General features: G+C 37.0%; 3 protein-coding genes across 4 annotated transcripts; 2 read left to right on the top strand and 1 right to left on the bottom strand.

Moving 5' to 3' along the window:
• Window positions 1-6,389: 6,389 nt before the first annotated feature.
• Window positions 6,390-10,574, top strand: LOC105736635 (galactokinase). Of its 2 annotated transcripts, XM_086907992.1 has the most exons (5): window positions 6,390-6,606; window positions 7,560-7,781; window positions 7,985-8,180; window positions 9,373-9,548; window positions 9,694-9,930. In XM_086907992.1, the coding sequence occupies exons 1-5, from the start codon at window positions 6,535-6,537 to the stop codon at window positions 9,697-9,699; spliced, it is 672 nt and encodes a 223-aa protein (XP_086764118.1). In that variant the 5' UTR covers window positions 6,390-6,534; the 3' UTR covers window positions 9,700-9,930. The 2 variants fall into 2 exon arrangements, with proteins under 2 accessions (XP_086764118.1, XP_086764114.1); XM_086907988.1 differs by having other exon boundaries at window positions 9,373-10,574.
• LOC100870003 (uncharacterized) lies at window positions 10,013-14,098 on the bottom strand. Its single transcript, XM_012492178.3, has 3 exons — window positions 13,297-14,098; window positions 11,868-12,308; window positions 10,013-11,715 (listed from the first exon to the last, which is right to left on the bottom strand). The coding sequence occupies exons 1-3, from the start codon at window positions 13,361-13,363 to the stop codon at window positions 11,621-11,623; spliced, it is 603 nt and encodes a 200-aa protein (XP_012347632.1). The 5' UTR covers window positions 13,364-14,098; the 3' UTR covers window positions 10,013-11,620.
• Window positions 14,099-14,366: 268 nt separating this feature from the next.
• Window positions 14,367-20,693, top strand: Toll-7 (Toll-like receptor 7). Its single transcript, XM_003697634.4, has one exon. It carries the CDS (start codon window positions 14,945-14,947, stop codon window positions 19,058-19,060), a length of 4,116 nt encoding a protein of 1,371 aa, XP_003697682.1. The 5' UTR covers window positions 14,367-14,944; the 3' UTR covers window positions 19,061-20,693.
• Window positions 20,694-21,185: the final 492 nt, after the last annotated feature.

The following is a 21,185-nucleotide window of genomic DNA, read 5'->3' as shown; positions in this document are numbered from 1 at the left end:
TACGAAAACAGTTTGATTGTTGCACAGATTGTTTGTTGCGATCTCTTGTCCTGTGTCTTCTTAATCGATAGAAATTGATTGAATAGGAAGAAGAAAGCATCCAACTAAAATTCTCAAATCTAAAAATTCTCTTGTGTGAAGATATTAAATATAAGAGAGTTACTTCTCGATTCTTCGATTAAATCGATCGTTGGCTATCGAATTTGATGCACACACACATATGTGTGTGTGTGTGTGTATCGATGTGCTCCTATTTTCAAACGGCCACGTCTGTCGATTAACCCTTCCACATTTTATCTCGAAAGAGATTCAGTTAAGCTGTCAAATTTATAACTTGTACATTTTATCATACATCATCGAAATGATAGATTGCAAATCTTTTATTTTTGCAATTATTAATAAAATGTACAAATATATATATGACGAATATTAATATTTGTCGAGATAGTAAATATATAATTATTTATTCCTCTTATGCTATTACGATCGTTTAATTACGATCTATCTATAAGAAGTTAAAATATGTATTTTCCATGTTCGATGTCAAAGGTGGGAAAAAAATGTTGATAGCGAAAAAATAAAAATAAGTATTAGCCTGTTCTTTATAATCTTCTACCACTGTCAGAAGGTTAAATGTATAAACGCGTTCTGGCAAATCATATACGTATATTAGCGAATGAAATTCTAGATTAAAATAACAAAAAACATAAAAAATAATCACGTAATAATTTAAATTATCGCTAGAGCTGTCAAACCGATTAAGTTTTTTACTGTCTTACAATTACTGAAAACATATAAAAAATTAATACTGATTACACGTATCTAATTACATTCATAATACTGTTTTAATTTTAATATATTTAGACGCATATATATATATATATTATAGGTCGATAGATCTAATGCTAAGCTATATTTAATTTTAGACTCTTTATTTTAATTTATATTTTATATCGTTCCTTAAAATAAATAATCAATACGGTGATTTTTTCTTTTTCTCGCGTTATTTATAATCTCATTAGTCGCTTGGATAATTAATAAAGAAATAAAAAGTTAATGAAATTGCAGATTAAATTTAAATAATTCAATTTAACAGATCAATCTAACTTGAATTATCATAATCGTATTATAATCCAAAAAATATGAATTAAAATTTAAAGAAATATCTTGTTCTTTGGTATGTTAACATGTAATTATAATTACGTATGTTTATCGTTAAATAAGCAATTCAATTAACATAAATTTAACATAAATTAACACAAATTTAATTACACATAGACAAACATTCTTTACTAAACAGAGTCTTTGACATTCAAACCTAACTTTTTTCCATGTTCTAAACAAATTTGTAAAAATTCTATAAAATATTATATTATCGCACGTTATCAAGTCTCTTTTTCTTCGCGTTACAAAAGAAAAGTTTGCAGAAAAGAAATAAAGTAAAATTTCATAAAATTTTAAATCGTTGGTAATTTATTTTTTCTACAAAGGATTAATTATAATAAAAAAAAAATAGTTTATTAACTTAATATACGGAACGAAGTAATTATCATTTTAATGTCATTTAGCTGAGCTAGTCATAAGAAATTCCATCGTGCATCGCACACAATCATTATGCCTCATCGAAAGATTATGGACTCTGAAGCTACGCTCTTCCAACAGTCGTATAATCCATGATTAAAGTCACGAAGAAACTTCCCGTCAAATTGCCTCGAATATTATTCTAAAAAGGAAATGTGTCAAGTATGTGTTTTTCGTGTGGATGGATGTAGACGATACGTTTTATCGTTTTATCCGAATTGAATTTATCTCTATTTGCATTAAGTTAAAATGGCGGTATAACGAGAAATATCATTGGATCGGATATAAAGAGAATAGGAAAATACGTCAAAGAAATAATGAAATATTCTTTAAGCATGAACGAATGATAAAATATTCAGAAGAATATAGTTGATAATATTTACAATATAATTTAACTGCTTAATGAGGACAAATATTTATATTACGACTACGAAGAACGAGTCGAATTATCGCGTTATTTAACGTGAATAAATTAAAGATTGATTGTTCTCGTTGCCTCGCGAATTGCATTGCATAACTACGACATAACTGTAGTTGCAAATTGCGCGATAAATATAGCGATCAATGATCTATTCGATAACAAAGTTCTGTTATACTCTTTATTTTATATCATTCTTTACCTTCATCGCAACAAAATAATTTTTAAAAGAATCGTAATCGTTTGCTTTTTTAAACGAAAAATATCAACTATTTTTTTTTTTCATATAGTATCGCTATAAATTATAAAAATTATTTAAAGATAATACATAATCGAATAAAAAATTATTGAAACATAGCAAGGAAAATTCAAATTTTCAATTATATCAAAAATTATATCACAGAAAGGAATTATTTATTAAAAATAACTCGTTAAAGGAAGATACGAATATTACGAATCGATCGTTCGTCGAATTATTTTTAAAAAATGATTCTTTTTTTCGTCCCCCAAAAGAATAGACCATAAAAATCATCCCTCTTTCGGTCACGAAAATAGGTCGAATCGCGATTCGGCAGCGTGGTATCGAATTTTGATAAATCACGGAAACGGTATCAAACCGTTTCTTCGCCCTGAATAGTTTAAACGCATACCATAACGTACCGCCTTTCTCTTCAAACGCTCGAGCACACTGCTACGTTTGATAAATGTCAAGCGGAGGAATGCTAACACAGTTAGAACGTTAGAACGTTGGAAAGTTCAACCGGGTTTGGAGCAGATATCCTTTTCGCAACGGTGTAATTTTTTTTTTCAAAACACGCCTCCAATTCCTCTAATCCCAAGAATTCTATCTCCGCCTACACGCATCACACGTAATTGACCAATTAAATCGAACGTATTCCTCGAATACGCATTTATCCTGATCGATCCGCGAGAAAATCCGGGAATATATCCGGTTTGTCGCACGAAGAAATCACTTACATTGGGAGAAGCAACGAGGCCAATCAGCTTCTAGCATCCGCGAATCCTTTGGCGTGCACGCACACACACGCACGCACACAAACAAGGAAGGGATCACACGTTTTAATAAGCACGTTCCATCAACCACACGATCACATACTTTCTCCTCCGGCGACCTCTCGCATCTGTCACCCCAACAGCGAACCACCCTTTTTCCTCGCTCTCTCTCGCGATGCACGCTCACCGAAAACAACACCATCAGCTGGGAGGACGACGGGTCTCGTAAGTAGCGGGTAGCGGCACTGTACCCATCCCGGATTGATCCTGATGGGAAACACAACGGCTGGTGGGCAACACGCGTTGTGGACCGCACGGAATTGATTCTGTCGCAACGCAAGATCCCGCACTCTCGAATCCAGCACGTCTCTCTCTCTCTCTCTCTCGTATCTCGTCCCACGACGACAATCGATAAAAGTCGCCTCTCTTTCTCTCTCCCTCTTCCCCTATCCTTCTCTCCAATATTCTCTCCCTTTATCCCGCCATCTCTCCTCTTCGCGGATCTTGCTTATTCTCTCTCTCTCTCTCTCTCTCTTCAAGTATACTCCGCGGAAAGTGTCGAGAACGATTATCCCCCGTGGAAGATCCGTGGTCTCGCGGCTGTGGGCAATCGCGGATATTCGAGCAACAGAGTAGCGCGGCTCGCGGCGCGTCTCCTCTTTGCGCGTACACGCGTGGACCGAGCACACCGTGGTGGTTCAGCAACCATCGATCGATGATACGTTCATCAGGATTCACCTTGGGCGCATATTCGTTCGTGCACTCGCTTCACTCGCTCGCGTCTCGTCTCGTCTCGTTCTGCTCGCGATCTGATGCGCTACAACAACAACGGCGGCGTCGCGGCGTCTGTGCTCTGGGGCCGGCTCGTTCAATGTGTGCGTGCGGGTATATTTGGAGAGGCGTACCGCGAAAAAATAGTTCGCCCCCTGGAACGAAACTAGGAGGAGGGAAGATGGAGGCGCCAGGTCGTGGTAGGGTAGATGATGAACGGTTAGGAAACGGAGAGGAGATTCGTGGAAGAGGTGGATGGAGGGAGGGAGGAATGGAGGAACGCGATTGAAACGCGGAGGAAAAGATGCGAGGGAGAAAAGTAATGGAGGATGAGAGAGGCTGATTATAGGGAGAGTAAAGAAGGGGAAGATCGAGAAGAGAGGACGGGAGATGGACGTAGATGAGGATGAAGGGTGGTAAGAGAAGTTGCGGGCTACGCGTTCCAGCGTTGGGTGAAGAGAGACGAAATGGAGGGATATGAGGGAGCATGCTCTCTTATTGACAAAGGGCAGGGACTCCGCCCCTGTCGAGAGTTGGACTCACGTCTGCGCCTCTTTTCTGCCAAAACGATCCACGCGCTCCGACCGTGGTCCCTGGACTCGAACCACTGGATCGAATATTTTCTTTCGAACCTTAAGAAACTCTTTTCTTGTCGCGCGTGCAACGATAGAAAAATACGACGGGAAATTGTTTTCGAAATTATATTCTACAATTGGAAAAAATATTATTGCTTTAAAAAATATTTTATTCGATCAAATTAATAGATTAATATATATATAATATATAAATTAGGAAAAGTAACATGCTAAATCTTTCTTATATACTTTACTTTATGAAACTCATCTTCGTAATATTTTTATATTTTTAAATATTAGCCTCTCATTCATAAAAATTTCAACATATTCCATCTATCTTGAATAGTTTCGCTTTATCTGTTTCTTATCTCTTTGCATAAAAAGCGTTATGAAAAACATTCAAACATTGTTTATGCATTTCAATCTATATTTATATATAGCTTATATACACTCTTATTATATGATTAATCTCAATAGAGTTTACATAATTCTCGTATCATTGAAAAGTTTCAAGTTCCATGCTGTGATAATTACTGTGAACGTTCGTGACGTATAGCTCATTATCGTATACTGCCACGGATAACCATATGCCGTGTATGGTTGTTTCACATTGATATCTCGATAATTCTCTTCCGTTATATCCATAGCCAGTAGAAGCGTTAAAGGGATATTAGCTTCGAGCTGTTTTACGTTTTCAATCGTGTGTAACCAGCGATTTATATTTAAAGGAAAAAAAGGGGAGGGGAAAAAAGTAATAATTTCTGCTACGCTAAATCGTGACGCGTGTTTTGCATCCCTGTGGAAAATGTCATTTGCTTTGCTTCGTGAAATTATCACAAAAAGCAGAAAGAGTCGATGATTTTACGCGGACGTTTAATTTTGTTTTTTTTTTTTTTTTTTGCGTTTATTTGCGAGAGCATATTTATCTATAACGCTTACCAAGACGTATGTATCGGTTTATGGAACGTGTTATTGCAATTGAAACAAGAAATTCTTTGTATCTATACGAAATAAATAAAGGAGTTTGCGTTAAATTAAATTATTGGATATATCAATATTAACAAATAGATTTCTATTGCACAAACGAATAATGTTGAGCTGGTTTGAAAATTTCTATTTACAATTATCCTTGTTTTACTATCAAGTATCATTAATTTAATCGTACTAGAAGAATTGTGATTTGTTTTTCTATTTATAGAGATATTTTAAATTTAATCATTAATGTTGATACCGTTCGTTATCCGATGAGATGTACTTTGAAACAATAAAAAATATAGTAATGGCGCAATAATAAGTACCGATAATTGAATTGATGCATATCACATCGATACAAAGTTTTTTAAAACTTCGTTTCCTTTGTGCAATTGTTAAACCAATATTTCACTCGCCTCTTTCCCCTAAAATAAATTTTATTAATTCAAATATAATATAAAATTTCCACATTCTAATTTACGTACCATAACAAATTCAATTTCGAAATTATAACGCGTACAAACACAAACATATACACGCTATTCCACAATATTTCGTTCCACAAAAAACTCAGACGCACAACGCCTGTCAATTATTGCACGCATATTCGATGGAGAAAAAAAAAAAAAAAAAAAAGAAGATGAACGCGCGTATTCCCTCGACGCGTGAAATTTAAATTCTATTTAACATTCGCGGGGGGAGGGGGGAGGAACCGCGATATTTTTCGAACGTTGATTTTCGCTTCGTGTGAAAAATGATTCATTCTTCCCTTTTCCACTCACTTACTTATCTCGCTCTCTCACGCCTTTTGTATCTCACGCCTTCGCGAAACGATCGCGTACGTAACACGGTTCACGTCATTTACATAATCGAAGGGAAGGAAAAGTGGGAATGGAACGAAACGAAACGAAACGAAACGGAGGGAAATGCAATCGGTGTGATTACGAGGCAAGATTGATTTTTTCCCCTAGGCACGGCCTCGAGGAGAGAGAGAGAAAGAGAGAGAGAGGAACGTGAACGTGCGGGATTTCGTTTTCCCCGGGTTGCACGAAACTCGACGAAACTCGATGACGCTTGAAACAAAACAAAACGAGGGAAAAACAAGAAAGGAGAGGGGAGGGTAGAAATGTCAAATATCAGAAATATGTCGATTCGTAGGCCGAGGCGAGTTAGAGTTTCCGGTTAGATGACTTTTTTTCCAGGATGAACGATAAATCACGTAATATCTATACGGCGTGTGCCGCTTCCACGCCAGCCAATTTATCGAACAATAAAGTAAGAGCTCCCATTGTTCGGGATAGAAAAATCAGGATAAAAACTTCCGTTTTGCGCCGCTGTTCTACTTCGTGTGATCGCGTATCGCGTATATTTGGGAACGAAATGTTAGTTAAAATAACACACGCGTCCGCTTAAATCGGGCGGCGGACGATGCACGATGTTGCACAATTGCGTTTTGAATACGTTTGGAAATTTTCGAACTCGTGAATTCGGCACGATTGAAACACGTTTTTTGTAATAACAGTATTTTATTTATCTCTCTCTCTCTCTCTCTCTCTCTCTCTCTCTCTCTCTCTCTCTCTCTCTCTCTCTCTCTCGATGGAAATATGAAATTTGCAAGAATGAAAATTTTTAAAAATGTAATAAAATAGAATAAAATAGAAGAAAAAAATATTTCGAAATTTTCCTAAATTTTACGCAATTATATTCATATGTATGTACGTATATGTGGGTAATAAATATGCAGGAAAGAGGATAATTTCTCGTGTAATAGCAATAAGTTATCTAAAGGTAGAATGAATTTTCTTTATATGAAATTTCACTTTTGGATGAATTATTTAACGAATCAACGTTTTTTCGTTTATTTAATTTTATAATTTGATTTAAACGACCCGTTGTGTTATTTAATTATACATATAACAAATGTCCAAGTAAAATATTTTGTACTAGATTAGAATATCAATGTAAAATGGGATAATAAATATCTGTAAAGCCGAATTTATATATTTTTCCTTATCAATATGTAATTTTTCATAAAGCAAAGAATGAAAAATTGCATACGTTATTTCCATGTTTTTATCAGGCCAAAATTGAAACTTCAGATAAACGAAATTTATCACGCATTTCTGACTTTTTTTACCTTAAAAAAAAAAAAAAAAAAAAATTTCGCTATTTTAATCCTCCTCGAGATATTATTTCGAAGCTCATTTAAATCATTGTTCTACACACAGTTTTTGAAGGATTACTACAAACTCGTGAAACATCATTTAAGTGAAAATCATTTGCCCAAAAATATCACGAAATTTCCCAGTGTGGACGAATTAAAAGAATTCGCCGAAAAAAAATTTTTCGAATTTTACAAGGTAGAGCCTACCTGTGCGGTGTACGCGCCCGGAACTCTAACCATAGCTGGCAAGTGTATGGATTTCGCTGAAAGTAAATCATTGTCCATGGTAGGTGCAAATTCAAGCATTTCTGCGCCGATTCACTGCCAAGTCCCGATTTTCCTAGCCTGCACGATCGCTGAACATGCACTTTTCTCACGTGATCGTGACGCTTGGGAAAAGCAATAGAGGCGTGTAACGATACAGACACATACACGATAGACACACATACACACATTTGTCTCCGTTTATCTTCCCTTGAAATAAAACAGGCCATTCAACTTGTCACGTTGATAGTTGGTAAATACCATCAGTACAAACGATGTCGGATTATATCTTACTTGGACAAAACTAAGGTGGAAAGGATGGAAATGGGCTTGAAGGAGGAGGATCTTTACATAGCAGACGAAGAAAGATTGTGGATACGTTATTTAAAAGGAACGTTGAAAACTTTCAAGGAAAAGTATTGTAGGTATTAATCGTTCGTTTTCCATTCCCCGTTCGATTCGTTTAAATTGTCCCAGAATTGTTTAACACTTTCGTTTTTATTATTTATGCTATATATTAGTATAACAATTTTCGCATAATCTATTTTTATTATCTATACGAGATGACGATTTTTCTTCTTGAAGATATCATTGGAAAATACATATATATATATATATATATGTATTTCGAAATATGTATTAAAATATGATGCATTGATATCAATAATTAATAATTTACATGTTTCTTATACCCGAATATATATTTTAAATGAATCGTTATAAAAATTATTTGGAAAGGAATTTACGTTCTGACGAGACGATAATATTAAATATAAAATTGCAATTCGAGCATATTGAACGTATGAAACGTTTCTTATTTACAAGCAAAAAAGATTTCCAATAATATCACGTTTTTAAGAACAAAACTTCGTTTTGAACAATGGAAAAAATTTATTTTATCGAATATTAATGATAAATGTATAATTTCAACAAATACTTTTTGTGAAGAAAACGTGTTATTAGTAAAATTTAAGATTAGTTTTATCAAAATAAAAAAAATCAATTAGTCACTTGGTTAATAAATACAATAATATTATATATAATATACATGCAAATATTAGAAGATTAGATATGAGAAAAATTTTTATATTATTACTATATCTTAAATATAATTTTACATTATTTTGATATTTTTTTTTTTTTTGCATAATTCGATCCTTGATTCTTATAAAATATTTATATATCAAAATTAGATCAAGAATATATAATTATAGATAAATAACACATGTTCAATTTCTTTTATTTATATTTCGATTATTTATCCAGTCATTGCATCAATGCATAAAATTAGACAAAGATAATGCAAAAGTAGGACATATACGTTATTTAGTTTTATCTATTAAAATTTTTTCCTTCATTTTTAATTATTTTAAAGATATAGTTTTGAAGAAAAAAAAAAGATAATTTATATTTCTTACATTCGATAAGAAAAAAACTGTTACTATAATTAAATCATATCGATATAAGTAAATTGACATATTGAAACACATTGATATCGCATGAAAATGAAAAATTGACGAACAATTCGTAAAGATGTAGGCAACCATAATTAAAATCCGAAAATAAAATTATTTTGATGAAAGAAAAAAATATATAATTGATATTGTTAACAGCGTACATTCCTGGTTTTCAAATGGTAATCGTCTCCAACTTGCCTTCAAATTACGATCTTGGGAAAAACTCGGCCTTAATCACTGCTTTGTACATGTTTCTTGAAACAGTAGCACATACATATACAGTAAACATTTTAGAAAAAGCGCTAATATGTCATTTGGCGGAAAAATTAGCGGTAAGCTCTCTTTACAAAACTCGAATCTCCGATGTTTTGGTTTCTGTTCTTGGAAAAGAGGACAAAATTTTCATCACCGATACACAATCTCTTCATTTTGATCAATACGATTGGAACAATATCGACGTTGAAATAATTCTCATAGAATTAAATGTTGAAAAAAATAAATCACCGGAATGGTATATAAGTAATACAGAATATAAGGAAATCATGACAGTGATAAACACGCAATCCCGATGGCGTACACATCCAATTGGCATGTCAATGATAAAATATTTATTTCCGGAAAAAACGATAAAAATGATTCATGATGCGATTGATAAGGATAAAAGAATAATAAAAATGGGTTGCGCAATTCGAGAGGAACAGTGGGAAAAACTGGGTAGGATATTATCAAATGGTTTGATGTAATTTGTTTGGATTATGTAATTTGTTTTCCATTTTGTGTAGTATTAATACTGTAATAATTGATATAAGCAAGTATATTTTACATAGATTGTTAAAACATTACATGAAACATAGATACAATATATTATTTAGGCTGTAGCTTTTTTTTTAAATATATATATTTATATATTTTGTTTTACATATATATAATAATAGGTCATATTTTCTTTAACTTTGATTAGTATGTTTCAAAAATTAGTCTATTTAGGTACCGCATTTTTTTCAAAGCAATTTAGCTTCTTTTTTTTACATGTTTATATGCAAATTTCGACCCAATATTTATATTGTGTACATTATAGGAGAGCTTTTGTGGGAAAACCATCGATCTGTGTGTAAATACTTGAGTTTCTTATCTGACGATATTAAACATATCGAGAATACATTCGGAATTATCGAGGGAGTTTTAGGAGCCAGTGTTATCAATTATGGTACAGCTATCGTAACATTGGTAATATAATTACTCTCTTTAAAACAAAACATTTACTTTGAGAAAAAATAAACAAAAACTAATAAATACTATACATTTTAATCATATCAAAAAAAAAAAAAAAAAAAAAAAAGAAAAGAAAAAACGAAAAATGTAAATATAAATGAAAATACATATTATACGATTATGGTTATTACGTAAAATATTAATTAACATATTATATTTCCTTATGTATTCAAAATTTGTTTCAATATTTGTCAATAATATAATTATCTCTTTCAACAGGTACAAAAAACGAAACTGAAAACTTTTCTCTCTTGTTTAAATCGTACACAAATTCCCTATCAACAATGTTTCTTAATACGGGCTTGTTCAGGTGCAACTGTAATTTATGGTTACGAAGAACGTATAACGACGCTTTTGGGTAAAAAATATATTTCTCGTCAGCAAATAAAGAAGTATCATTTGATCGACAGTGAATATTATAGTTATGAATTTATATCAAAATATGAATCACACTTTAGCACATCACTAACTTTACCACGTATAACTTTTTAGATATCTGTTTTTATTATGAATATACACGTAGGAACCTTTATATTTGTGTACATTTCATTGTGCTTATATTAATTTAATCATCGTTTTTACGAATAACATATTATAAACAAGTATATAAATAAAACGAAGAAAAAATATTTTACGAAATAATTTTCATTTGAGCAAAAAATATTACGTGGACTTGTTATATTGCAGAATTGATCTTTTTGATAGAATGTATTGAATTTGATTGGTCGTCAACTTGCGTATGCATGTTACGCGTGCGCATTGTAATACTATATTTTCTATTCTTTTTATCTCTTTCATCCTCTTTCATCCTTAAAAATCCTATATTCTCCCCATTTTTTTTTTTATATATAATATTCTTTCTTTATATAATTACATTATTACAATGCGCAGTCATAGAGAAGAGAGAAAAAGAGACAATATTAAAATGCGTATAATTCGTCTTTGTAATTGGGTACAAAGAAACGAAATTCGCGTTTGCACATCACATTACTAAGAGCACTTAAACCACGCGACACTTAAGTGCGTTATAAAAATACGCAATATTATTATGGTAAAATTCATAGTTTTTAGTTTGAACGACTGTGTTTACTTATTGAAAAATGGAATTTTCGCGATGACAATCTTGATAATATCATAGCGTACGGTAATTTTGTTCATTCAATGTTCTATAAAATTTCCAAGAGAGAGCACCAATTGCCATTAAACCTGTAGCTAAAATGATGCCACCTAGAAAAAGGCAAAAATAAATAATTTTTTATTTAATGATTGGACATCATTATGTTTAAATGAATATTTCCATTTAAATAATTAAATATATAAATGAGGAATTAAATGTCTAAAAAAAAAAGTTAATATAGATATTAATATTAAATACTTACCTAAGAAGCTAAGACCATCAAAATGTCGTTCTTTATAAGATGGTGCAACTTTTGTTGATACCGGAACTGTAGTAATTACAGGAGTTGATGAAACGATGGATGAATTTATAGTAGGTGTATTTACTATAGTAGATGTTATTATAGACTTTTCGGTAATAGTTGTATTTTCAGTAGATGTTGTAGGTTTTAAGGTAGATTGAGATATTAGTGGATTCACAGTAGTGATGTTATCATTTATAGTTTTGTTACTGATAGGAGTAACAGTAATAGTAGAAATATTTGTAACAATAGTAACAGAATCAACAGTATCCTTAGTATTGTTAGTAGTAGTATTAACTGCTGTAGTAGAATTCGAGGAATTTGTAGTAGGAATAGTATTATTAACTACAGGTATTGTCTGCTGATTGGTAGGTTTATTGGTATCTCCTTCTGTTGTACTAGCTGTATAAAGAATTAATTATATGTATTACTATTAAATCTTTATTCTAGAACTGTTCAAATATAAGATTTAATTAAAAAAAAAAAAAAAAAGAAATAATAAAATATTAATAATTTTTAAATTTCTTTATTTTCTCCATAAATTAAAATTAAATTCTTAATATAATTAATAATATTAAATAAAATTAATATTTATTTAAAATTTAATATTTTTAATATATATGTATATATATTATAAAAAAAAATTAACATTCGCATTAATAAAAATATATATACATATATATTTAGTTTATAACCGAATTTTCTTAAAAATTTTAATAATTAAGATTAATAATTTACATGCAATGTGAAATAAAATTAATTTATATAAAAAAATTTCTCATAAATATTTTCGACATTTTGTTAAAATTAATAAAACTTTGTAACATAAGTATATATCTCTTACATTACAAAATATTTTGAAATAAGCGTAGAAACACAAAATAGATAATAATAAAATACTGAAACATAATTAAAAAGCCTAAATAAATTGTTAAATCATGTAGAAATAACGGATTTTAGGAACGCGTTTCTAGAGACATCGAAAAACATAGCAACGATCTGTCGTCTTGTGTAATATGATACAAGTGAACGTGCTACTATTAAACTACGTAAAATTAAAAATGTATAAAAGATCGTGTAGCATATATTGCTATTTTTCATAAATTGAATATTTTATGCAATATTTTAAGAAATTTTGAAAATAAACTGCGTCATTTATATGGCTAAATACGAAACATTTAGCACATTTAAACGCCACGTAAGTTGCCGACATCTGAGAACGAATTTTCCGTTTAAATTTTTCGTGAATGTTTCCCGTGTATATAAAATAAATAATAATATGAGCTAATAATGATATACAAAAGTTTGAATAGAATATCACGCGAATGAAATGCAACACATATTGTGTTAATAGACATTAACAAAGCAAACATAAAATATTAATACTTACCATTGTTACTCGCAATGCAGTTGATTGTCGTAACCAATAAAATGCAGCTTATATGCACTAATTTCATTTTTGTGGTTTTTAAATGAAAACAATTTCAATAATCACGTATGTTTTTTTAACAAAATTAGATGTTTACAGACAAATTCTTCGTTACAAATCCGCTACAAAGAAGCGTGCAACGTAAGCTTCTGCTGAAATTGAACTGGTCGCTAGCATCAGCTTCCACCAATTGCAACTGTACGAAGACAGTAGCGACGCTACGTATATAACTTCACTTGTTAAATATATTCCCTAGATGGTTCGTACAATGTGTATAAACTTGAAATACGTTATTTTTTAATCTATTGTTAAATAAATATTATAAAATAAAATACTGATATCATCTATGCAGTAATTTTACATTTTTTAAATACATATTAATTTATTATGATAATTTAATAAGCATGAATCGATTTTATAAATTTTTCAAATATATACGAATCATATAATTTTATTTTATACATGTATTTTATACATGTATTTGTAATTTTTATATCGTGATATGTTGAAATTTTATTTGGAATCAAAATATTACAGATTTTTATAAACACAAATATTTTTAATATAATATAAGAAGAAAAATACAAAAATATATAAAAGTATATAATATGTTTTATCCAAACAATATATTTCAAAATAACTTATCTCGAAAATAAATTACTTCACAAAACTTGAAAATAATTATTAATTTCGAAGTTTAGAAAATTAAAATACATATGAAATTATATTCCGTTGCAACGTTCTCAAATTTAAATTTCGAACTAGCATTGATTAAGGCATTTTCTAACGACTTAACACATATAATTAGGATAAAAAAAAAGTGCACCAATCAGCGGAGAGCAGAGTAAAACCAGTACACATACCAAAGCGCATATGAACGTTATGTTTTACATTCTGTTCTTATTCGTGCCGGCTTCTTTGCAGGATATTCTAATAAAGTGGCGCACTCTGCCGTTGGAGAGAGAAATCGAAGAGGAACAGTCGGGAATGCCGATGATGCGCGCTCAGCGGTTTGCTGGATCAGTGCTAGTGCTTGATGCGAGGCGAGTGTACGGTAGCGCACGGGCGCTTCGCGTATACGAGTTGTGCACGGACTGTTTTCGTTTTGTCGTTTCGTTAAAGCGCGTTCGTACTACTTGCCGCGATAATGTACGTATGTAAAAACATCAGCATATAAAGAGATATAGGTAACAAAAGTGAACGAAGAAAGAAAAATTAATCGACAGTCAAGAACGAACAGTTCAACGAGGAATCACGGGTCGACCAGTTGAAAAGATCGCGAGTGAAGGAAAAGTGAAGGAACGTAGGGCAGGGTGCCTCGCCACCAGCCCACGAATAAAGGGCAAGAGAAATGGGCCGATCCGTACTTACGTGATAGGAGGTGCATGAGCGCGCGCGCGCTCGCACTCGCTCGCGTGTGTATGTGCGTGCGTGTGTCATCGCTGTGCGAGTGTGTAACGCGAGAAAGGGATGAAAAAGGGTGAAAATAATTTGGCTAAATTTCAAAAGTGAAAAGAGTTGATCACGGTGTCGTGGTCGCGATTGTGATCGCGTCCGTTTCTCGGCTAGAAGTTAATCGAAAAGCCGCGCGCAACCACCGTCACGCAAGATGACAGCGAAGTATGTTTTTATGACGCTGATCAACGCAGCTTTTCTTTGTCTTGCATCAACGATACTCTCGGAATCGGCTGGGTCCTCTTGCAAGTGGTTGTCCGAGGGTGGTAACGACACGCGTTCCGCGGATTGCACTCTTCGAGTATTGGATCCTGGTGCGATTACTGGTCTAGTCGCGTCACTCGACGGCGCTCTCAAATTACGGATACGGTGCAGCGACGTCCATCATTTCGAAAGCAGTTTCAACGCACAAAGTTGGCAACGTTTGACTAGTTTGCACGAGCTGCACGTGCACGGTTGTAAGGTATTGCGAATACCCGAAGGTGCTTTCCAACCGCTTCTAGAACTCAAGAAACTGACCGTACAAACTTTTAACTCTGTATGGGGTGCAAGCCGTTTTCTTGAACTCGCCCCGGACTCTTTCCTCGGTCTGCGGGAACTTCATACGTTAGAAATTGTGGAGAGTAATGTGCAAGCGTTACCAGTGAACTCGCTTTGCTCCCTGGATAATCTACAAACGTTAAATTTGACGGAGAATCGTTTACGCGACATAAACGACATTGGATTGAATCGACGTGACTCGGTTGACGGATCCGACGGAAACGGCGAATCATCGTGCCGCGCGGACATTCGAATCCTGGATCTGTCGCGCAATGAGATTACGCGTTTACAAGAGAACAGTCCGTTGCTCGATCTTCGCCAACTTCAAGAGCTACACCTGCAACGGAACGCGATCGTTGAAATAGCCGGTGACGCGCTCACCGGGCTTACCGTGTTGCGTACCTTCAACGCCAGTTATAATTCTCTGGACTCGTTGCCCGAAGGATTGTTCGCCAGTACGAGGGATCTGCGCGAGATACACCTGGCTTACAACGGGCTCCGCGACCTGCCCAAGGGTATATTCACTCGTCTGGAGCAGCTGCTGGTACTCAATCTCGCTGGTAATCGGCTCGGCAGCGATCGAGTGGACGAGACCACGTTTCTCGGGCTAATACGATTGATCGTTCTCAACCTGTCTTACAACATGCTAACGCACATCGACGCTCGTATGTTCAAAGATCTTTTCTTCCTTCAAATTCTCGATCTTAGGAACAACTCGATCGATCGGATCGAGAGCAACGCCTTTTTGCCTCTCTACAACCTACACACCCTCGAGCTGTCCGATAATAAGCTTCACACCGTGGGAGCGCAACTATTCAACGGTCTGTTCGTTCTGAATCGGCTCACGTTGTCCGGCAACGCGATCGCGAGCATCGACCCGCTCGCGTTTCGCAACTGTTCCGACCTGAAGGAACTGGATCTGAGCGGTAACGAGCTTACGTCCGTGCCCGACGCGCTACGCGATCTCGCTCTTCTGAAAACCCTCGACCTAGGCGAGAACCGGATCAGCAATTTTTATAATGGCTCGTTCCGCAATCTCGATCAGCTTACAGGATTGCGGTTGATCGGCAACGACATTGGGAATCTGTCGCGCGGTATGCTGTGGGATCTACCGAATCTGCAGATTTTAAATTTGGCTAGGAACAAGGTTCAACACGTTGAGAGGTACGCGTTCGAACGGAACATGAGATTGGAGGCGATCAGGCTCGACGGCAACTTCCTCTCGGATATTAACGGCGTTTTCACCAGCATTGCCAGTTTATTACTATTGAATCTATCGGAGAATCACATCGAGTGGTTCGACTACGCGTTCATACCGGGAAATTTGAAGTGGCTGGATATACACGGGAATTTCATCGAGAGTTTAGGAAATTATTACAAGATTCGCGATTCGAAGGTGAAGACATTGGACGCCAGCCACAATCGTATCACGGAATTGTCCCCCCTGTCCGTGCCGGACAGCGTCGAGTTGCTGTTCATAAACAACAATTACATCAATCTGGTACGACCTAACACGTTCACGGACAAGGTGAACCTGACCAGGGTCGACATGTACGCGAACATGATCGAAACGATGGAACTGACGTCGTTGCTGCTGACCAAGGTAGCAGAGGACCGACCTCTGCCAGAATTCTACATCGGTGGTAATCCGTTCAATTGTAATTGTTCGATGGATTGGCTGCCAGGAATCAACAATCAGACCTCGACCAGGGAATATCCACGGATCATGGATCTGGACAATGTGATGTGTCGCACATCCGGGCCACGTGGCGTGGCAATCGTGTCCGCTTCGACGGCGAGATCCGAGCAATTCCTCTGCCGCTACGAGGCCCATTGTTTCGCTCTCTGCCATTGTTGCGATTTCGACGCTTGCGACTGCGAGATGACCTGTCCAGCGGGTTGCAAGTGCTACAACGATCGCACGTGGAACACGAACGCAGTGGACTGTTCCGGATTGGAGGTCGAGGAGATACCACGTCGGATCCCGATGGACGCGACCGAGGTTTACCTGGACGGTAACGTGTTACGCGAGTTGCAGAACCACGTCTTCATCGGGCGGAAGAATATGCGGGTGCTGTACGTGAACGGGAGCGACATAGAATCGATCCAGAATCGTACGTTCAACGGGTTGAACAATCTGCAGATCCTACACCTCGAGGACAATCGGATACGAGAGTTGAAGGGCTTCGAGTTCGAACGGCTGTCCCACCTGCGCGAACTCTACCTCCAGAACAATCTGATCGGATTCATCGGTAACCTGACCTTCCTCCCGTTACGTTCCCTCGAAATATTAAGGCTGAGCGGGAATCGATTGGTGACTTTTCCGGTCTGGCAGGTCACCCTGAACGCTCGTCTGGTCGAGCTGTCTCTCGGTAGTAATCCGTGGTCCTGCCGTTGCAAGTTCTTGCAAGAATTGTCCTCGTGGGTGTCGGACAACGCGCACAAAGTGGTGGACGCGAGCGACGTTTGGTGCTACTACGGGGGTGACGCGAGACCGGCTTACAGGCGGCGATTGAACGTGAACGAGACGGTCTGTTCCGACTACTTCTCTCAGGGTGGCGTGATAGAAAGCATCATGGTATCCGATTACCTGCCACTGGTGGCCGCCACGTTGTCGGGGGTGCTCGTCCTCCTCGTGATCATCGTTCTCGCGTTCATATTCCGCGAGTCGGTCGGCGCCTGGGCGTATTCCAAGTACGGGCTACGATTTTTGCGCGCGAAGCCGGGCAAGTCGAGCGGAACCGCGGCCATGGCCTCCGCTGCCCCGATGCCCGCTTGTTGCGATTCCGACCGCGAGCGTCTCTACGATTGTTACGTTTGTTACAGCCCCAACGACGAGGACTTCGTGTTGCATTCGCTGGCCGTGGAACTCGAACACGGGACGGCCGGCCTCAGGCTGTGCCTGCATCATCGCGACCTACCCTGCGTACTCCGTGCTTCCACCCCGGCGCCGGTCGTCCTCGAGGCGGTGCACGCGTCGCGCCGCGTGCTAATCGTCCTCACTCGAAATTTCCTGCTCACCGAGTGGTCCCGATTCGAGTTCCGCGCCGCGCTTCACGAAGCCCTCCGCGGCCGGACCTCGCAATTGATCATCGTCCAAGCGGAGAACGCGTATCCGGAGGTGGAGCTGGATCGCGAGCTGCGCCCGTATCTTCGAACCGCGGCCGCGATCCTCACGTGGAACGAGAAGAGGTTCTGGGAGCGTCTTCGATACGCGATACCATCGACGACGAGCACGATGATGGGCGACATATCGATCGAGAGCAAATCGTCCCCGCTCGTCTACAAGCGTAACATCAATACGTACACGTTGGACGGTGTCGGTAGCGAGAAGACGAGCGTGTCGACGTTGCGCGGCCAAGAACGACAGCGTTCCCTGTTCAAAGACTCGTCCCCGACCACCGCATTAATGTTGCAACACGCGCCGCCCGCCTATTCCTGCGGCACGGTTTCCGTGCCGCAACAACAACTGCCACCTTCGTCCCCGCAACCCAGGCTGACCGTCAATCACGCCTACCGAGATGCGGTTACCGTGCCAGGTAACAATCTCATCGCCACGAACACGACGGTCAGCAGCGGCAGCAGCGAGGATCACAGAAGACCGCTGTCCGAGCACATATACTCGTCCATCGACTCGGATTATTCGACGCTGGAGAGAACCGCCTGGAGACAACAGCAACCCCCGCCTCCGCCCCCACCGCCATCCTCCGGCCAGGCCTATCTCGTCTAGCTTCGCGCCGATTCTCTTCTCGCTTGTGATACTTACTTCTTTCTTTTCTTTTCTTTCTTTCTTTCCTTCCTTCTTTCTTTCTTTTCTTTCATTCTCCCGATGGAGAATGAGAAGAAGCTTCTCTGGCTTGTTGCGTTTCGAACCGCCGTGTTTCGATGCCGCAAAGGGGACGGTTTTCGTATATACAATGGTCCTTGCATACCTTGGATAATTGATAAATGAAAGATATTATTTTCTCACTTTGATCTCGTGTATCAAGTATCCAAGGTCAACACGAATCGGTGTGTGCGTCGAACGATCATAGTATCGTCCAAGATACTACCTCGAGAGATCGAGTCGTCGAGTTATTTCGCCTTTTCTCGGGCTGTGCTCAACACAGGGAGACGTTATATTATTAGCGTAGCTTATTAGCGATAAAGGAATACGCGATTAGCCGAGAGTATTTATTCCACGACTTCTCCACTACTTTAGAAATATTTGTCCGCGACGATCCTTTTTCTTTTCACGTTGAATACGTGTTCGCTCCTGCTTTGTTTCATCGGTAAAAGGCGTGATTGTTCACTTTTCCACTTCTGCATTTCCCCCTCCCTCCTTTCTTTTTTCCGTCCCTTCCGTCTTTTTTCCCCTCGGTCTATCCCTATTCTATGCCTCTCCCCTCTCCTCTCACTTTCTCTCTCTCTTTTCCGTTGTCTCCGGTCCCTCGATATCAGAGCCTCCTCTCTCTTCTATTCGCGAACAGATTGCGCGCGCGCAAACTGTATGATGCGAAATTTCTGAATGGCGTCTCGTGAGAATCTAGTTCGACAGGGACTCTTCTCTTCTCTACTCCCTCTCCCACTTTACTTGACGACTTTTCACCGAGCGATAAAGTATAAACATGCCATCTCCTTTGCGCCTGGATCACCGGGAAAAATCGTATTTTAATGGCGATTTAGAGATCCACACACACACACACACACCGCGCGCGCGCGTTGTACATATCTATTATTATATATATATATATATACACGGAAGAAAGGAAACGCAATATGTAAATAGAGCTGCAAGCTGTTGCAAGCTTGTATCGGCGTACGTGTACCTATGTACATTGTATGTATATATATATATATTACTTATACATATTATCGAGGAACGAACGGTCGAGAGGCGTATTACGGTTTTATCGGTCCGGTAGAAAGAGAGAGAGAGTTTTAGCTTCGATTTTGAATTCTCGACTAGATAGATGACGATGACTTTTTGTAATTTTATATGTCCGATCCGAATGACGAGAAAACACTTGTACGATATGTAAATATGTATCTATAATTGAAACGTCTTGCCTCATGTAAAATAATTATTACGTCGCGTAAGAATGAAGAAAGAAAAGAGGGATGATGGAAACAAAAAGAATGCAAACAAATACAAACAAACAAAAAAAATATATATATATATATAAATATATAAAACGGTGAAAACAAAATGGTAATTATGAGTGAGAAACAGAAAAAATTAAATAAATAAATAAAATAACGAGAAAGCATGCGCTTTGCGATCTACTGTGAAACACGACACGAAAATTGCGCAGGTGTCGTAAACTTAACTGTATACTTGATTTATTTAAATCATGTGAATAAATTTATAAAATACGTTATTACACGCTTGCGAGCATATATCCCGCAACTGTTTCCCGATCCGCACGATAATTCATACACACGTTGATACATACATATATATATAGTGCACGAACGTGTTTCCGTTTACTCCTTAGTTTCGATCGAGTTTTCCTCTACGAAATTAGCGTTTACCGCGACGAAATTAATCGTCGATGCGTAAATATTTCGCAATATCGTTTACTTATCGAAAAAAGGGGGGAGGGGGAAAGAAAAACATTTTTATTTATTCCTGTTTTCCTTCCTTTTTTTTTTTTTTTTACGAGTATACATACATATATATATATATATTTTTTTTTTGTTTTCGTCATCCACACCATACTTTTCACCACTATATTTTAACATGGGTATTGTTCAAACAAATCCGACGAAATACAAGCCAGAATTGATCATGTGTTTACGCCACGTATGCTTGTTTTCAAATACATATTCCATCCCACGCGTTTGATCAGAATATTTGCAAATATATTCTGTGG

The sequence above is a fragment of the Apis florea genome, unplaced genomic scaffold, assembly GCF_048593485.1.
Source record: "Apis florea isolate Af1SG1 unplaced genomic scaffold, ASM4859348v1 contig_1645_pilon, whole genome shotgun sequence".
NCBI lineage: Eukaryota > Metazoa > Arthropoda > Insecta > Hymenoptera > Apidae > Apis > Apis florea.
This window is presented reverse-complemented; position numbering and strand designations above follow the sequence as displayed.

Excerpts from the sequence above, each read along its gene's own strand:
- LOC105736635 (XM_086907988.1), top strand. The coding sequence starts at position 6,535 with ATGAACGATAAATCACGTAATATCTATACGGCGTGTGCCGCTTCCACG. Across the intron at positions 7,782-7,984 it reads AAAGTAAATCATTGTCCATG|GCCATTCAACTTGTCACGTT; the intron begins GTAGGTGCAAAT and ends GAAATAAAACAG. Across the intron at positions 8,181-9,372 it reads AACTTTCAAGGAAAAGTATT|CGTACATTCCTGGTTTTCAA; the intron begins GTAGGTATTAAT and ends TATTGTTAACAG.
- LOC100870003 (XM_012492178.3), bottom strand. The coding sequence starts at position 13,363 with ATGAAATTAGTGCATATAAGCTGCATTTTATTGGTTACGACAATCAAC. Across the intron at positions 12,309-13,296 it reads CTGCATTGCGAGTAACAATG|CTAGTACAACAGAAGGAGAT; the intron begins GTAAGTATTAAT and ends TTCTTTATACAG. Across the intron at positions 11,716-11,867 it reads TGATGGTCTTAGCTTCTTAG|GTGGCATCATTTTAGCTACA; the intron begins GTAAGTATTTAA and ends GCCTTTTTCTAG.
- Toll-7 (XM_003697634.4), top strand. The coding sequence starts at position 14,945 with ATGACAGCGAAGTATGTTTTTATGACGCTGATCAACGCAGCTTTTCTT.